Source organism: Coccinella septempunctata, chromosome 7, assembly GCF_907165205.1.
Source record: "Coccinella septempunctata chromosome 7, icCocSept1.1, whole genome shotgun sequence".
Classification (NCBI taxonomy): domain Eukaryota; kingdom Metazoa; phylum Arthropoda; class Insecta; order Coleoptera; family Coccinellidae; genus Coccinella; species Coccinella septempunctata.
The window spans coordinates 14,153,536-14,170,353 of NC_058195.1; the positions used below are offsets into that span (position 1 = coordinate 14,153,536).

Here is a 16,818-nt window from a genome sequence, read left to right on the forward strand (position 1 = left end):
AATATTGGAAGTTTGGAAAATAATTTTATTTCAATGAAATCATCAACTCTAACTTTGGATAAGAAAGCTAACAATTTTTAAAAATATCATCGAATCAAGGAACAAGTGAACCATATTGAAGCAGGAAAATTATACCACAAATCGTTTTATTCATCGATTCCCCCAATACTATATTGAATGCTCGTCAGTGCTGAATGAGTGGGACATAAATACCAAATGCGAAGATGGAATATCGCGATCAATTCTTAAACAACAAGTTCGGCAATGATTTGAAACGATATTTCATACAGTATTGCAAGTTATCTAGTATACAAGGACCTTCCAACATTGTTAAAGCGAGAAACTCAATCGAAAGGTAATAGATGCTTATTAAAGGACAATGATCCAGTATAGACCTCTTGATGTTTTTGCATGAGGAATATGGATCTAATGACATATCAATTCACGTTTTTTCAATCTTTGAATGATTATTTCAGTTTTTTGATTAGAAACATTTTTTCCATTTCATTATCTTATTACTTTTATAATTTATTACTAAAAATATTGTTTTCTTTAATCGAATTACAAAAACCCTGAAAAACTAGAATAGTAACAAACAGGTAAATAGAAGTAAGAATTTTTGTTAGAGTAAAGTCAATGTACCTATGGCTATAAGGAATGAGGATATGTAGATCAGATTCATTCAATTTTCGAATGTTGTTGTGAATAATTTATTCAGATGCCTAGTTTTTATGTGTGGTTTACATAGAGCAGAGAAACACATGTATCAATCGTCCCAAATTACCTGCCCAGACTCAAGGGGAGCATTTTTTCACATAATCCAATGTGAAATAGTTTCGAAATGTTTCATCTTAACCATGATAAGTATTTAGATCCATTATCAAATTCTGTTAACAAAATCACAAAGTTCAGTGTTCAGAATTGGGGGTGTTGTGATTTTGTAAAAAAGAGTAGTGGACTGTATGACAAGATAATTGAGTTGGAGATGGTATAAAAACATTTATTGTATATCGTTCACAATCATGAAATGTTTAGGTCACCTACATTAAGCTAATACAGTAATAAAAACAAATATTTACAACATTTATAGACTCAGAGAGACATTATTCAACCAAACGCAGAGAGAATCCAGAGCAGTTCAAATGAGAAGTCTCTTACTGACTTAGACTTTGAGGAGTTCAATAAATTCAAAATTGACACAGCGTCTACAGTGACAGAGCAATCAATAAAAATTGATTGCGAGGGCCCCTTTATTCCATCAGAATATACCTTGGCAATAGGCCATGAGGTGAAACTACATTGTCTGAGTCTGATCATCAATGAGAGATCAATACATTAAATGTGAGTTGACTAATAATTATAATTTAACTATAAACAGAGCATGTTCCATAGGTTAAATGAGAAGAGAAGAATTTATTAATCTGAGAAGTGCTCCAGAATATAATGAGTAATATGAGAAGTGCAAGAATATTATAATTAAATGAGAAGAACAATCATAATTAATCTGAGAAAAGAAAGAATAGTATAATTATTATACGTTGCGTTGGACTTGAAGAGTGCAAAAATTTATCAATGAATATAAAATTTACAGAGACTTACTTTACAAGTAAGCACGATCAGAACGTCCATCAGAAAAACAGAAGATACAACTGATAACTAATGAGAGGTACAAATCGAGATTACTAATGAGGGAAACCACTAATCGTTGGTTCGAGAAGTGCAAAAGGCTGAAAACTAACATGTATATCGAGCACAATGAATGAATATGAAAATGGATCAATGAGAGTACAAATTACAATGAGATCATACCAATTCAGTGTTCAAGATTACCACAGCAGGCCTACCAGGGAGCCAAGGACGAGAGAGTATCAACCAGTATCATTGCTTACCACTGATTGTTAAACCATATTTGGGAAGTTCACATCATGTTCTGAAGGGAAACTATTAAATCTAGGGTCCGACCTGGAGAACATAAGGATTCATTCATCTGAAACTCGACAGCAGTAATTAGTCATATGTAATTGAGTTGTTCACAGAGTTGGCTGAGAAATGAAATAAACTGATTCAAATAGAAGAAATTATCAATGAGAAACACTTGAGAAGATTCAATCCTGGTGCTACATACCCATTTCCCTGTGAAGGGAGGACTGAAAATGTAAATTATAAAATATCATAAAATACATATTCCTGAGAAGGCAGATTAACCGTTCTGGTAACTTTCGGTTACCAAATGTGTATATACCGACCATACGATAAATATTCTTCCAAACATTCCTTTGAATTTATTTATGAAATTGTAGATTATTGATTTTGGTGCTCAGCTCATAAAACAGTCTAAATAAAAATGTATCCAGTATCCTTTCATCCGATTAGTTTTAAAAATGTGGAAAAATTGCACTTTATGAAGAATTGTTCTTTCAGACTTTGGTGGAGTACTATATTTGTCTTCGGAATAATCGGTTCTTTCTATATGGTTCATAAAATTATATACAGGTGGATAGAAGCGCCCATTCTTGTATCCCTAGCTACCAAGGAGATGAATATAGACAAAATCCCATTTCCGGCAATCACAATATGTCCAGAAGCTAAAGTTACAACTGAATGTCTTCCATACGCTGACATACTGAAAGCGAGGAAAAATGGAAGAGCAGGGGACTATGATATGGAACAGTGAGTAGCACTAAGAATACGATTGATTTATGAATTGTTGTTTTTATAGAATGGCAATATCTATTTGACATACATAAATATCGATTAAGGCCTTTTTCACCAAGGATATAAACCGAGATCTTGAGATATTAAACTCGCCGATTTATGTCGATAGTGCATCTTAACTTCAGTTAAAATGGAGTGTCTCTGTATTTTCTGGTTTCTTTACTCCCTTACTCCACTTCATAGACAAAGCAGATGTCAATTTTAGAAAGAGTTCGTTTGAATTTTAATGACCGTTTGGTGAAATTGGCCCTTAATGTCATCAAAACAATGTCATTTCTTCTGCTCATATTTCACGAATTTTGATAACTATGTATTTTGTAGATAACTTGATATCATCTAATTTTCGAAATATAATGGACATCAAAATTAGACGTATTAACAGTTAGTTTCATACAGTTTTGATTGCTCGATCAGCGATATGACAGTCACTCGATTTCCAAAACGAATTCACAAAAACTTTTTCATTTCTGAATATTTCGAAGAAGTAGGAATTGAGAATTATTGAAAGAACATATACAGACCATAAATTGATGCGAGAATTATATTCCAAATAATCGTGATTGAATTATCGATTGAAAGTAAATTGACTTTTCTATAACAATCAAGCTCTGATTCTCCGATCAAGGTCTGTATAACCTGGGGTTAAATATGTAGGTATTGTGTAATTTTCACGAAAATTTTCTAATTGCATAACCAACCAGCCCTAACTGAAATAGCATCGTTAGAATTTTTATCTAACTATATTATATTATATTATAATATCAAAATAATGTCCATGGGGATAAACAAACACTAGAGTTTTCAACAATTTATCCTAATGAACATTTAGAATTTTCCGGAATCGAATTCATTCGAAATACCAGCAATATTTATATCAGTTGATAAAAACAAAGTAGGAGCAGAATGAAGCTGGTTGAGGGTGTAGTGCTCTGAGGAGTACAAAAAACTCCGAAACCGTTGGATGCTCCTACTCTTTTTCGTTAGAGTAACCTATGAATGGCCAGAATGAACCTAACATTAGGCTTAACCTCAGCACTGATTTGAACACTCAAAATGTTCTATATTCCAACAGACATACGATTTTTGACTACATGGCTTCTGTTTGTCGCCCAGAAAATCATGACAGTACTTTGACCGTCCTGGGATTTTATGAAAATGAGATGGAATTACAGAGGCTCATCGGAGGTGAAAATATTTCCTTGTCGATTGACGACCTCGACTATGAGCCAGAGTTAGATAAACACGTATTTTTTTTCGAATATGTGAGTTTTTGTTACAGTGAGAAATGCCCAAAGAAATGTTGTATTTTTGGTTTTTTTGGTGATTGTACACAATACTGTACAGATCGGATTTTTCTTGGAATAGAATACTCACGTTATTACAATCTTTTGATTGTATTTGTTATTCGGTAAGCTTGTGTTATACAACACTATATAGATACATATATCATAACTTTATCAAGTTTGATATTCCCTTTACAAGAGAAGTGACACTATAAATATTGATGTTCGATGTATTCAAATCTCAAATCTGGTATTCAACATAAAACAATCGATGATTTATTACATCATGGTGAGAATTTGAAATGATTTCTCAGAACGATGACCTGGTTTTATTCAAAAGCCCATCCTCCAATTGGAATAGTTAGCACTACACTGTACTGATGAGGGACAATTATCCCGAAAGCTTTCTATAGTGGCGTTCAGATGTTTCAACTTCTCTGGGATTTCCTGCCGCTCATTCATGACTAGCTGGCATTACTGGAACGACAATTGTAGGAAATTATTGTCTCCAGTTTTGTTATTTCCGAAGTGCCTGGTTGGCACTTGGAGGAAAACTATGTACCTACTCCATTTTCACCTAATTGAAAAACTTCAATAATATTGTATGAACATAGTAATCACCCCTGACATTTTTTTTTGTTTCACTAGACATTTTATTTTCGATTACATGGCTGCGATATGTCGACCAGATAAGTACCCTATCTGTAATAGGTTTTTATGAGGGCGAAGATAAGTTAATTTCATCAACGGAAGATATCCCTTTCGAGCCTGAGTTAGAAGATCACGCTGCTTTTTTCGATATTGTAAGAAATTTCATTTATCAATCTTATTTAGGTATCTACCCGAAGGAATGTTGTATATGACAGTTCTAATAGATCTTCTCGCAGGGGATACGAACACAAAATAATTTCTGAAAGCTGATCCCCAATATTACGAAGGGGAAACATCCTCGTAAAACAAGCCAAAACTGAGATTTGCTCAACCATAATTTCGAAGGAACTAAGGTGGTGCAGAACCTAAGTCATGAATGAAAATCTTATTTATCCATCTTTGATGCATAAAGTACTCATAATCTATTCGTTTCTTTGAGGATTATGACATTCATGAATCACTTGGGATTTCTGAGGCATTATTCACTGGTCTATTGCATTGTTATATAGATCAATATTGAAATGTCAGCTGTTGCGACTCAGTAGATATTGAAATTAATGCTGATATTGAGAATGAGATGAGATTCAATAAAAATTCACAATCTTGGATAAAGTAGGTACAGTATTCTACTCATATATTATGGCCATTATTCAATGGGACGATTCACCAAACTCGACTAGGTCTCGTTCAGTAAACGTCATCCGCGTGTATAATAGCATTGAGTATTGAATCAATGCTCTGAATTCTCAAAGATAATAGTCATCATGGAATCCTTCTTGAATAATATGCTATTTTCCGAATTAAAATGAAATGTGCGGAAACAGAGTGTTCAATATGATCCACATTATGAATATCACGTTTTTTATTAATCAAGAATTCACTTGAGTTACTGAAAATTCTTCTACTTTCACCCTCCAATTAGGGTTAGTGTTATGTTTTCAAATAAAAGCCAAATACGTGGAAAAAACGAAATATGTATAAGAATATCCTAAGCTCGTCTATCTTTAACAATTTTATATCTGGAATATTTTATATAGTCACTACTCTGATTCACATGAGGGCCAAATACTCGATTTTTCATCTTTTTTTAAGTGAATTTTGAGCTTCTCACAATAAGTTGAGACCGAGACCTATGTGGACACAATTGAAGTATATATCTTATTGGGAGCAACAATTCAACTTTTTTCCTTTAATTTGTTCAGGAGAAACATTATTTATTTTGAGTTCATTGTCAGGCAACAATTTTTTCTAGTTAATTTGCTCCTGACAAATTAGTGCAAGAATTTACGAAGGAGCAAATCGTTGATTTCATTTTTAATTGATTTTGTTTCAGAGATTGGGAGTGAAAACCCTAAAAAGTTTATGAAGAGATGCAAAATCCTCCCAAAATAAATTTCAATAAACATATTTTTGTTTGTCTTATGTTTTATTTCTAGAACAAATCGTACACATGTGTACGATTTGTTCAACGGTTGCTAATTTTCCTGAAACACCAAAATAAAATCTAAAATTCTTTATGGAAACTATTTTCCATTAGATATTGACCACGTGGAAGACTCAAAATTCAAATAGCATTCAAATAGTGTTTCACGAGCGGTTGGCCATGGTCTAGTGGTGGATGCTTTTCAGGAAATTTATTTGCTTCTTTTGTACCCTATTGCCATTAGTTTCTGAGATACAAAAAGGTGATTTATGGATTCCAAGAAGGAAAGTACTCAAAATAGGAGTTTGTTTTTTAAATATCAAAGTGTATATTTTCTGGATCAATTTTTATTTTCAGAATTGGAAAAAACATGTTTTTTTTTTGTTATAAAATTGTATTTCACCTCACGCCTCACATGGCACTCTTGTGTAAAAATAGAAACAAAAACAAACGGAATCAATTATGATGATTAACATGAATTATCATGTTATGATTTCTCTGAGATCTTGGATATCAAAGTCAACTCTTCAATTATTTTTCATCTTGAATCATCAACCCACACAAAGTTTTCAAGCACGCTGCCAAAAAAAATATATTTGAGAAATATTTCATTGAACTGCGAATTTCTTCAAAATCGTTAAATCCTGGACAACAGTTTTATTCGAATTGCATTAATATAAGGAGTACTCAATAAGCAAAAAAGGAATTTTTTTTCATATTGTGAAGGAATAAGACACTCACGGAATAATATATTTTCTAAGGTATTGTATTGTATTGTATTGGTATATATACCCTTCGTTCTGTCTAGGATTTGATAATATGGATAGAATTTACAGTTCAATAATAAATTTTTTGAATATACATTATATATTTTTTTGACAGCGTTCTGTAACACTGGGTGTGTTGATGATACTTGAAAAAAAGGGCAATCATTAGCTGTAATTGAAAATTATAAGTAAATAATTGGAAACAGGACCGTATTCTCAAAAATGAACATGCAATATATTCTATCGTTTGTTTTTTATCAGTTTTTTTATATCTCTCAATTTTGCTTCCGAAAGGTTCTATAAAACCTATATACAATATTCCTTATGGGCATTGATAGTCAAAGTATAGATGTCCGAAGTTTGCTAACGAAAAATCTCCTTTTAGTGCAAAGTTGTCAAACTCGAAAATTCTTATTGTTCCTGGATGGGTCAGACTAAAAACTGTAGCGATATTTTGTCACCAATATTGACAGACCAAGGATTGTGCTACAGCTTCAACATGTATGACGTAAGGAATATCTACAGCGACCTAAAGTGAGTAAGCTGTATTCATTAATCATTAGTATGAAAGGAATATGTTGCGTACCTATATACAGAAAGAAATATTATTCAAGATTCATCGAAATAAAATTATACACATAACAAATTCGCCCTCTTTTTGGTAGTATATCAGGGCTGCTATTCTCGAGCATTCGCAATATATGCGATCGTACGCATCGAAAAACGTTGTGATGTATTCAACAGCAAATAGCAGCGTTTTCCAGAGTTTCACCAAATCATTGTGTGCTTTCATATGGGCTAAACACAATGCTTTGGTGAAACTCTGGAAAACTTTGCTATTTGCTGTTGAAAACGTTGTGATATATTGTAGCGTTTTACACGGTATTCTTATTTTTAATTCTCGAAAATACCTAATGAACTCTGAAATTTGGTGGTACGCATGTATCGTGTGTGCGTGCATATGGATGTGCGAAGAGTGATTGATCCCCTTCTTTTTCCTTCTGGCTGCGATCGAGTCAAAGTGTTAATCGAATTCCCGAGTTGAAATAATCATTTTTCTTCGAAGCAATTATTTTACTTTTATATTTCTTAAGAAAACCCTTAAATAAGGGTTTTTCCTTGGAAACTGTCTACTTTTCTTCCCTGATAGAAGCCTACCGAATTTTAATAATTTTCGACCATCTCAAGGCGTTTGGCGTTACTGAGTTCACGGAACTGGCGGAACGACCTCGTCTGATTTGCAGATCCTGAAACCTGCAACAGAACTTCGTCCTGATTTGACACAACATCGGTCAACCTGGTACTCCATTTCAGCAGGGAAGTAGATACTGAGAACATGTGTATATCTGCCGTTTACTGTGATTCTAGTTTAAGATAAGACACTTGGTATACCTGAATATAGTTTGTTCTTGTATTCATTCTGGTACCAGACAATTTTATTGTATTTATGTGTTCGTGAAATCAACACTTTTGTAAATATACGAGTGATTTGTTCGACTTAGAGTTGTGTCATTTTCATTTGGCGGAATTGTGAATCAGGCTCACGACCCATTAGAAACCGAATGGGCTCGGGCAAATTAATCTGTTAGTAATAGTCACAAGCTGTTACAATATTTAACAGCAAATAGCAGAGTTTTCCAGAGTTTCACCAAAGCATTGTGTGCTTTCATATGGGCTAAACACAATGCTTTGGTGAAACTCTGGAAAACTTTGCTATTTGCTGTTAAAAACGTTGTGATATATTTAACAGCAAATAGCAGAGTTTTCCAGAGTTTCACCAAAGCATTGTGTGCTTTCATATGGGCTAAACACAATGCTTTGATGAAACTCTGGAAAACTTCGCTAATACGATACCACTTTCATACCATAGCATGGACGAGAATACAACCGAGCTAATATAATAATAATAATTAAAATATGAAAAATAGCTTTCTAATGAATTGAAATTCTAGTCTAATATCCCACTGCAGAATTACTGCGTTCATTACGTACACGGATTTTTTTGATATCAAATTAAAGCTAATTTTTTTTCGAATAGGATAATGTATGGCTGCCTGTGAAAAAATGGCCGCAAGTTAGGTCTGCCATCTGTTAAAATAGCGAGATAACCGAAATAAAGTAAGAGAGAGTCAGACTCATTTCGCACCATCGGGTTCTTACCCGATGTTCCGAATTATATCTACTGATATTATGGGATCTTTCACACATGTTCCGGTTTAGTTTCGCACTGGAAAAGAACCAGATTGCACTTTCGGCGGCGCTTATCGCCACGAGATTCCAGAGCTTGATGTGCCCACCGTACGGATAAAACCCGATGAATAATTTTTCATTCGGTTGTTTTCCGGTAAAAACCTGACGGTAAAAACCCGTGGTGTGAAAGGAATCCTAGGGTTCTCAACAGTGCATCTGAATTATTCGCATATTATAACCACGTGTTGGAGCTCGTTGTACACAACGCTGTTGATATTATTTATGTAATCACCCTTCGTCGGTCGCTATACGAATATTGAGAGTTCAGGCGCAATGCATATAATAGATTCTAATAAGAATAAGGTCCAAATGAATTAATATCGAAACAAAAAAAGATTTTTTTTTAAAAGATGATGTCTCACCACAGTTCATTCCAAAGGCACTGGACGATTTATCATGTTCAACAAGATGTATGCGGCAAAAGAGAATGATGAAAAATTCATTAAAAAAATCAAAGGGTTTGTTTCAACCCACATTTTATAGTTTTGGAAGTCATTAAAACAAAAGGTGCTACGGACAATTTTCGTCAATTCGATATTGCTCAATGCTACTGAGTACCACTGTTTAAAGTTTAGTGCGGAGACTAAATGGTTGACTTCTTCTGGATGGTGCCCTGAAACCAACATGATTTCTGGGAAGTTCAACTCCGATACAAGTAGAAAATGTATTATGTAATTGAGCAAACACATTTTCAGATGATGAAAAAAACTGTGATTGCGACGACGATAGTGACAACTGCGATTCTGAAAGCAGCGAGGAATCGGACTCGGACTAGAAAATGTAATACACTGATATATAATATAACTTGATTCAAGAGACTGATTCTGAAGAAACACGAAAAAAAATTCTTCAGATTTAATTACATTTGTACTTGATGAATAAATAATTTTTTATCATAAAATAAATCTCTTAATACTTTAAGTTTTTTTCATAATATTCATTACGTAATTATAATTTTGTAAATGTTAAGTCGGCTGGCATCCACCATCCTCATCTAACAAGTGGCGTTGCGCGCCATCTCTTTCACTTTATTTCAGATATCTCGCTATTTTAACAGATGGCAGTCCTAAATTGCGGCCATTTTTTCACAGGCAGCCATACATCATCCTATTCGAAAAAAAATTAGCTTTAATTTGATATCAAAAACATCCGTGTACGTCATGAACGTAGAAATACATCGAAATGTTACCTGCTTACACCTGGCTGCGAGGTAGTTGCGGCCGAGTGTGCAACGGCAGCTATGGATTTTAGTATTCTTTACATGCATTGCTATGATGTGGATGATATTTTATTTCAAAACGGAGTGAACGAAATTTTTCTTGGAATATTGATTAACATTAATTTAATTAAAATTACTTGCGGCCACTTTTGACAGGCTGCGGTGTTATCAGTGTATTCTCCTATCCATAAACGTATGTAAAAATGTGTGTTTGTCTCTGTACGCAATGAACGTAGTAATTCTGCAGCGGGGTCTCGTACTATCAGCCTTCTGAGAAATTCTTTCCCCTAGTACGATGGAATACTATGAAGACAACAGCAATGAAGGTCAAGATTGGAATCCTGATGAAGGATTTTCAGAATATCCAAATCATGAACAAATATATCCTAGGAGAACATCCCTAATAGGAGCAAATAATGCATTAGTGGTAGTAATGCTGACCGAGAATAAAGACATCAATTATGCTTGCCAGGATTTTGCGATTCAAGGACTAAGGGTGAGTAAAAATGTCGATAAGCTGTCACCAATAATTTAACGAAAAATTTCCGGCTGTCTCAATCAACAGGAAAGGCATTCTGGTAAATGGAAAATCAGTATTATGCAATAAAGGGATGGAGATTAACTTCTAATTTTTTTTACGCAGGTTTCAATGCATACTGCAGCGAGCATACCTAGGCTAGAACAAGTATTCTTTTCAGTTGGTCTCGATCGACTGACAACAGTTGCAGTCACTCCCTCTGTGTCTGAAACTTCGGAAAGAGTCAAGCTTTACAGTCCGGAGAAACGCTACTGCTACTTCGGATATGAGAGAAAACTGAAATATTTCAATTACTCTCAGTCGAATTGCAATTTTGAGTGCTGGACAAATTACACCATCAGTAAATGTGGATGTGTCGCGTTTTATATGCCAAGTGAGTTTTAAACTGGTTGATTTCATTACGAAAACTCAATTCTCAGAAAGGGCAATTTCTGGAGAATACAAAGGGTGTGGTAAATGTCCTTGTTTTGTTCAGTTCATGAAGCTTTACTTTCGAATTATTCCAATGGGTTTCCATTGTACGAACACTGCTTGTTGAGTCGGGCCACATGATTCTGAGAGCAGTCATTGCTTTTGACTGTAGTAATGCCTCTAATTTCTTGTCAGCGTTTTTTTGTCTATCCCTACATGATTTATCATTCGGAGCATTGTCTCCATGAACTTCCATTGGTATTCGATGCATTTCACCTGCACTTTTTTTGCACTAACTAAAAGCAGATACTATTCAGTTAACATATGATCGAATATACAGGGTGTCCCACGGTGGGTGGCCTATTGGACGTTTAAGGAGAACGGATCAAAGGATTGATCTGAAAATTTGGTCAATAGAGTTTACGCTTCTGATCTATATCTGACTACAAGATTTCCAATATTGCGAAGTTATCACTTGTACGAAAAAATACTAAAAACTTCGTTAATTCATATTGATACTTTAGGATATATAAACCTTAGAACAGAGATACATGTAATGGACATTCAGTGCTAGAAATGAATGTTTTGTAGTACTCACATTCAATGTTTCTCTGCCTAGCGCGACACTAAGTCAGTGGCGTTATATTGAAAAATTTACATACTTCCTACCTAATCGCACTGAAAATTAATGTGACACTGATCTCCGGAACAAATGTCTCAATTGTGATTGGCGACACTAAGCAACTATCTCACTCCAGTCTTTGGAATGTTTATTTTTCATTCCATGTTCTAAGATATAAACGGTTTTCCACAAAATAATTGCCAAAAACATATTACATCCTATGAAATAGCCATAGAAATTTCAAATTCTAGCAAACTGAATATTTTTTTAAATAAGTCACTGAGGTCCTGAAAATGAGTTTCTTGGTTTGTGATATACACGGAGAACTTGCAGAAAGTTCAATAAAACCAATACCGAATATTAAAAAATATTCAAAATGTTGGCCATTTGCTTCAATTCTTTTAAGATATCTTCAGTCATCAATTATTTTAGAATCTAACGATATCAACGTGGCATTAATTCCAACAGAAGTCGTAGAGTACGCTGAAACCCCCACTTTTATAGAAATCTAACTTTATTTCCGAAACCATGAGGTTTTCGTATACTAACAACAGCATAAGATGTGTGTTTTGATTTTCTCTGGAAATATCTGATAATGTAAAAGTATGGTGTTTCCTCAGGAAAAATCAATTTTTTGCCGATTATGTATCGAGTGAAAATACGAAGAAATTTTTAAATTTCTGTACTACACAAACCAAGTTTTTCTACACTAAACTCATCCTCAGGATTTCAGTGACGTTTGTTCATAATTTCTAGAAAAGCCTAATGAAATAAGCATAGACATAGAAATGCCTGTTTCATCGGATGCATGTTTTTGGTATACAACAGAGTAAATTAAAGCTCTTGAATTAAATACGAAGCGATATGAACTGAATATTATGGACTGATATCTACCCTCTCTGAAACCATCAGCTACATATCGTTCCTTTGTCCGTTCAAAATGTTCTTTGTACAAAAAAAATTGCTTTTTCAGATATAAAAACCGCTGCCTTCTTACCCACCGGAATCTATTCGGCCCAAAGATCTTGAGTTTTTCAGTAGATTCTTCTTACTAAATCTGATTACAGATAGAAAAATAATGAATTTTTTCTGCACAATTTACAACTTATAATTCTGATTTCAGGGGACAACTCAACTAAGGATTGCTCCTTAAGGCGACGCTTTTGTATAGAACGAGCTAGATGTGCGTATGAAATATTGAATTTTTTTAAATGTTTAAATATTTGAAATTGATTCCTCACATAACTCTTGGTGAAACATGATGAATTGAATTAGATAAAAACGAAGAGAAGAAAACACTTGACTTAGTTTCACAATTTTTAATTAAAATATTTCTTGACACGCGTGTTTCGGGTTTTATCCCATTTTCAAAACTGAGTACATAAATACAGGAAGAACACATTCATATAATAATCAAATAGCACATGTTAAAATCGGAGACAGGCAGAAATCTAATTGATCGTTTACAATTGGGAGATTTTGTTTTTGGGCTGAAGATATTTCTAGGATTTCTAAAAGATCTAAACGTTTATCTTTATCACCTTTATGTAGAATTTTTACATTATTAAAATCTATGAAGTGATTGAGAGTAATGCAATGATTAGAGAAACCAGTTGTTAATTTATTCTGCAGAATAGATCTTTTATGTTCCTCAAGTCTAACCCCGAGAGAACGGCCAGTTTGACCTATGTAAAATGCAGGGCATTCATCACATAACAGCATATATACCTACACCACTGCGAATTAGTCAGTCGATCCTTGCCATTAAAAAATATTGATCTTAAATTCTTCTTATTGGTACATATAACATAAATTTCATTTTTTCTGATTCTTTTACAAAGTTTATCACTGAGAAATGGGATGTGATTGATGTACGTAAATTTCTTGATTTCATCTCTAAATTGAGGTGGATAAATTAAAGTTAACAATTTTGTTTGTTGTTTTTTGAAGGTCAATTTGTCTATTATGTAAGTGGAATAGCCGTTGTTTTTGGCTAATAATTTAAGGACTCTAACTTCATTTCCAAAACTGCTTTTTGACAAAGGGATCGAAATTAACCGATGTACCAGGCAGTGGAATGCAGACATCTTGATCTTATAAGGGTGCGATCTACTGTTAGGAATCAGAATATCAGAGAAAGTGGGCTTTCTATATATATATCGAACTCGAGATGTTCATTCACTCTTTTAGTCTGAATATCTAAGAAGTTTAAACATTTGTTGTCATCTTCTACCTCCAAAGTGAATTGAATGGAATTATGAAAGGAGTTCAATAATTCTAAAAATGATTCCAGTTTTGAAGTTGGGGAGTCCAGGAGAGTTGAATCCCTTTTCACTCTGAAGCCACTTAAATTATATCTGTAAATGGTAGCAACTCATTTTTTTTGCTTGAAGAAATTATGCCCAAATTGGTAACGATATAGATATAATATTATAGTTGTGTGATGGCGAGACCAACATTTTGGGTACAGCAATTCTTTTCTTGGGAACCGAAAATTGGCTTATGTCTCCCTAACCCACGAGAAACTTGAACAGGGAGCGAGAGAATCATGGGTTTGTTTATCAGGAAAAACATTGAAAGAAAACAATTTCCAATGACCAAGGATATTCAATGTCAAAGTTTTCATTATCAAATGTATCAGCGTATGAAATACATATTTTCTATTTCAGAGTCATTCTCACTTATTTCAGAGATATTTTTTACTTTTTTGAACCTTTGTATATTTTTTATATTCATTTCTATAATTCAATTTTTTTATTCGAAGTAAACTATAATCTAAGCTTATTGCGGGAAACTTGGACCACTGATTATGTGTTCCGACGAAAGCATAGGTCAAGTCTCCTACATTCCCTTTTAGCGTATTCAACAGATGTTTTCTTGAAATTTTTACAACTATTAATAAAAAAGCTCATCGTTTGTAAAGCCATATTAATCAATGAAAGCAATAATACTAAATAAAACCACGCACATATTGAACTTTTCAAACAGTGTAACAAACAAAAATTATTAAATTTCCTACCTCCCAACAACAAAATCACGTCCAACCTTCTCAGTCCCGAACTGTTGTGATGACGGCCAAAATGGAGCCGCCACTAGTTGTGCCTTGTTACGAGTATGTCGCCATTGAACTCTAAAAGAACTTCTTTTAGTTCAACAACAAGTTCAATGTATGTCGCAAGCTTTTTACGATACCGGTAGCGCGAAATTTGAATTGAAATATTTGAGGTAGTTCAAGTCTCCTACCTGAGCAAGTCTCCCGGACTCCCCCTACCCCATATCTTGATTTCCAGTATAACTGTAATTTGGTACAGATACCCATTCCTAAAAATATATTCTTTGTATTCCTTCAATCTGACAAGAGATTCCTCTGCTTTTTTTGTTTGACTGCTCTGGGAATGTTGAATCTATGTCATCTGCGAAGCTAGCGATGTGCTTCTTGGTTTAATCCATTTATATTGATCAGTAAAATAATAATAGTTATAATTTTGCGGGGTACTGAAGAATTCTGTTGTTTCAAAAAACGTAGTGTCAGTCTTGACTCAAATGAAACTCTGAGAAATGAAATTTACATAATAAATTAAGCTTTGCAGTGTGTTTCTCCTATATATTTTTCGGATGAGAAATTTCATTTTCAATTCAAAGATGCTTGATATATTAAAATCTACTGATCCGATATGAATATTTCTCTTCGTATGTCTTCATGAAAAAGTGAAGAAAAAATTTATTGAAAATGGAACGCCTGGTGTACCATATTCAATTCATCCTACCTTACAGTGAGCTATAATGCGGATATTCTGAAAGAGAGATTGGAAACTGGATATGGAAAGAAGGACAATGCCACTACCAAATGTAATTGCCTTCCTCTATGTTCTGATATTTCATACAATGCAGAATTATCTTCAGGCGAATGGAATTTTAACCATATTGATGACGTAGATCTGGATGAAATTAGAGAAGAAATGTCAAAGTAAGTTTTGTGCTCAAAAATATTATAGATAGGCGCACAAAAAATGTAATTGGCATTCTCAATTATATAAGTGAACAAAGAGAAAGAGCTTTTCAGTATATACGTTAGAAATATTCATAATCATTAGTGCAATTAATAATTTCATAGATAAAAAAAGAGGTGATATTATGAATCAGATAGAAGAAATTTAACGGACATAACCCTTTTAGAAATATTAACCGTGAACACGTGTTGTGTACGTTAAATTTCTTCCATTTGTTTCAAACCGTTTCCTCGTTATTCTACGTTTTTTATTAATATTATGATTGTTTATAAAATTTCGAGCCTTTTCTTTATGAGAATCCTTTTTATCAGGTTATAACCTGACCTGTATTTTTTACTCATAGGAATCTAAACTGATATTTTCAACTTACAGGTACAGAGCATCTGCCATAAAGGTTTTCTTCAAAGAGAGCTACTTCTTACCAACTGAAAGGGGGGAACTTCATGGAATTTTTGATATGATTTCAAACATTTGTGGAGTGTTGAGTCTTTTTACCGGGTTCGCCTTGGTATCGGTTGCAGAAATAGCTTATTTCGTTTTCATCAAGTCGTTAGATAACTATAGAAGATATAATAACTGGGCTGGTCCTAAACCTTGACAATATTGTATTGCAAGACCTCTTGTATATTTTACTTCATTTGAATTAAAGCTCAACAGAAGCAACCGGAAGTTTTTTATCGTTTTGGGAAACCAAAACCCGATATTTTCAAAATTACCTACGTCTGCTCATGTCTACAAGGAAGCCTGGAATTGTTGATAGGAGTAGCATCAACTGCTTTTATATGACGATAGGAAACCTAAATTGGGTCTCTCAGCACAGAGTTTAACGTCATCTATCTATGAGAAAATACACTCCTGTACACAAAAAAACCGGACAAAAATTTTTTTCGCCAAATTCATTTTAAAATAACTTCTTCAGGTGTGTATCG

General features: G+C 33.8%; 1 protein-coding gene across 1 annotated transcript; it reads left to right on the forward strand.

Annotated features, from left to right (window-relative positions):
* On the forward strand, window positions 1-16,527 carry LOC123317139 (pickpocket protein 28-like). The gene is made up of 9 exons (XM_044903528.1): window positions 1-355; window positions 2,422-2,670; window positions 3,788-3,977; window positions 7,225-7,373; window positions 10,600-10,804; window positions 10,952-11,219; window positions 13,003-13,062; window positions 15,654-15,846; window positions 16,262-16,527. Exons 1-9 carry the CDS (start codon window positions 225-227, stop codon window positions 16,485-16,487), a joined length of 1,671 nt encoding a protein of 556 aa, XP_044759463.1. The 5' UTR covers window positions 1-224; the 3' UTR covers window positions 16,488-16,527.
* The last annotated feature ends 291 nt before the right edge of the window (window positions 16,528-16,818 follow it).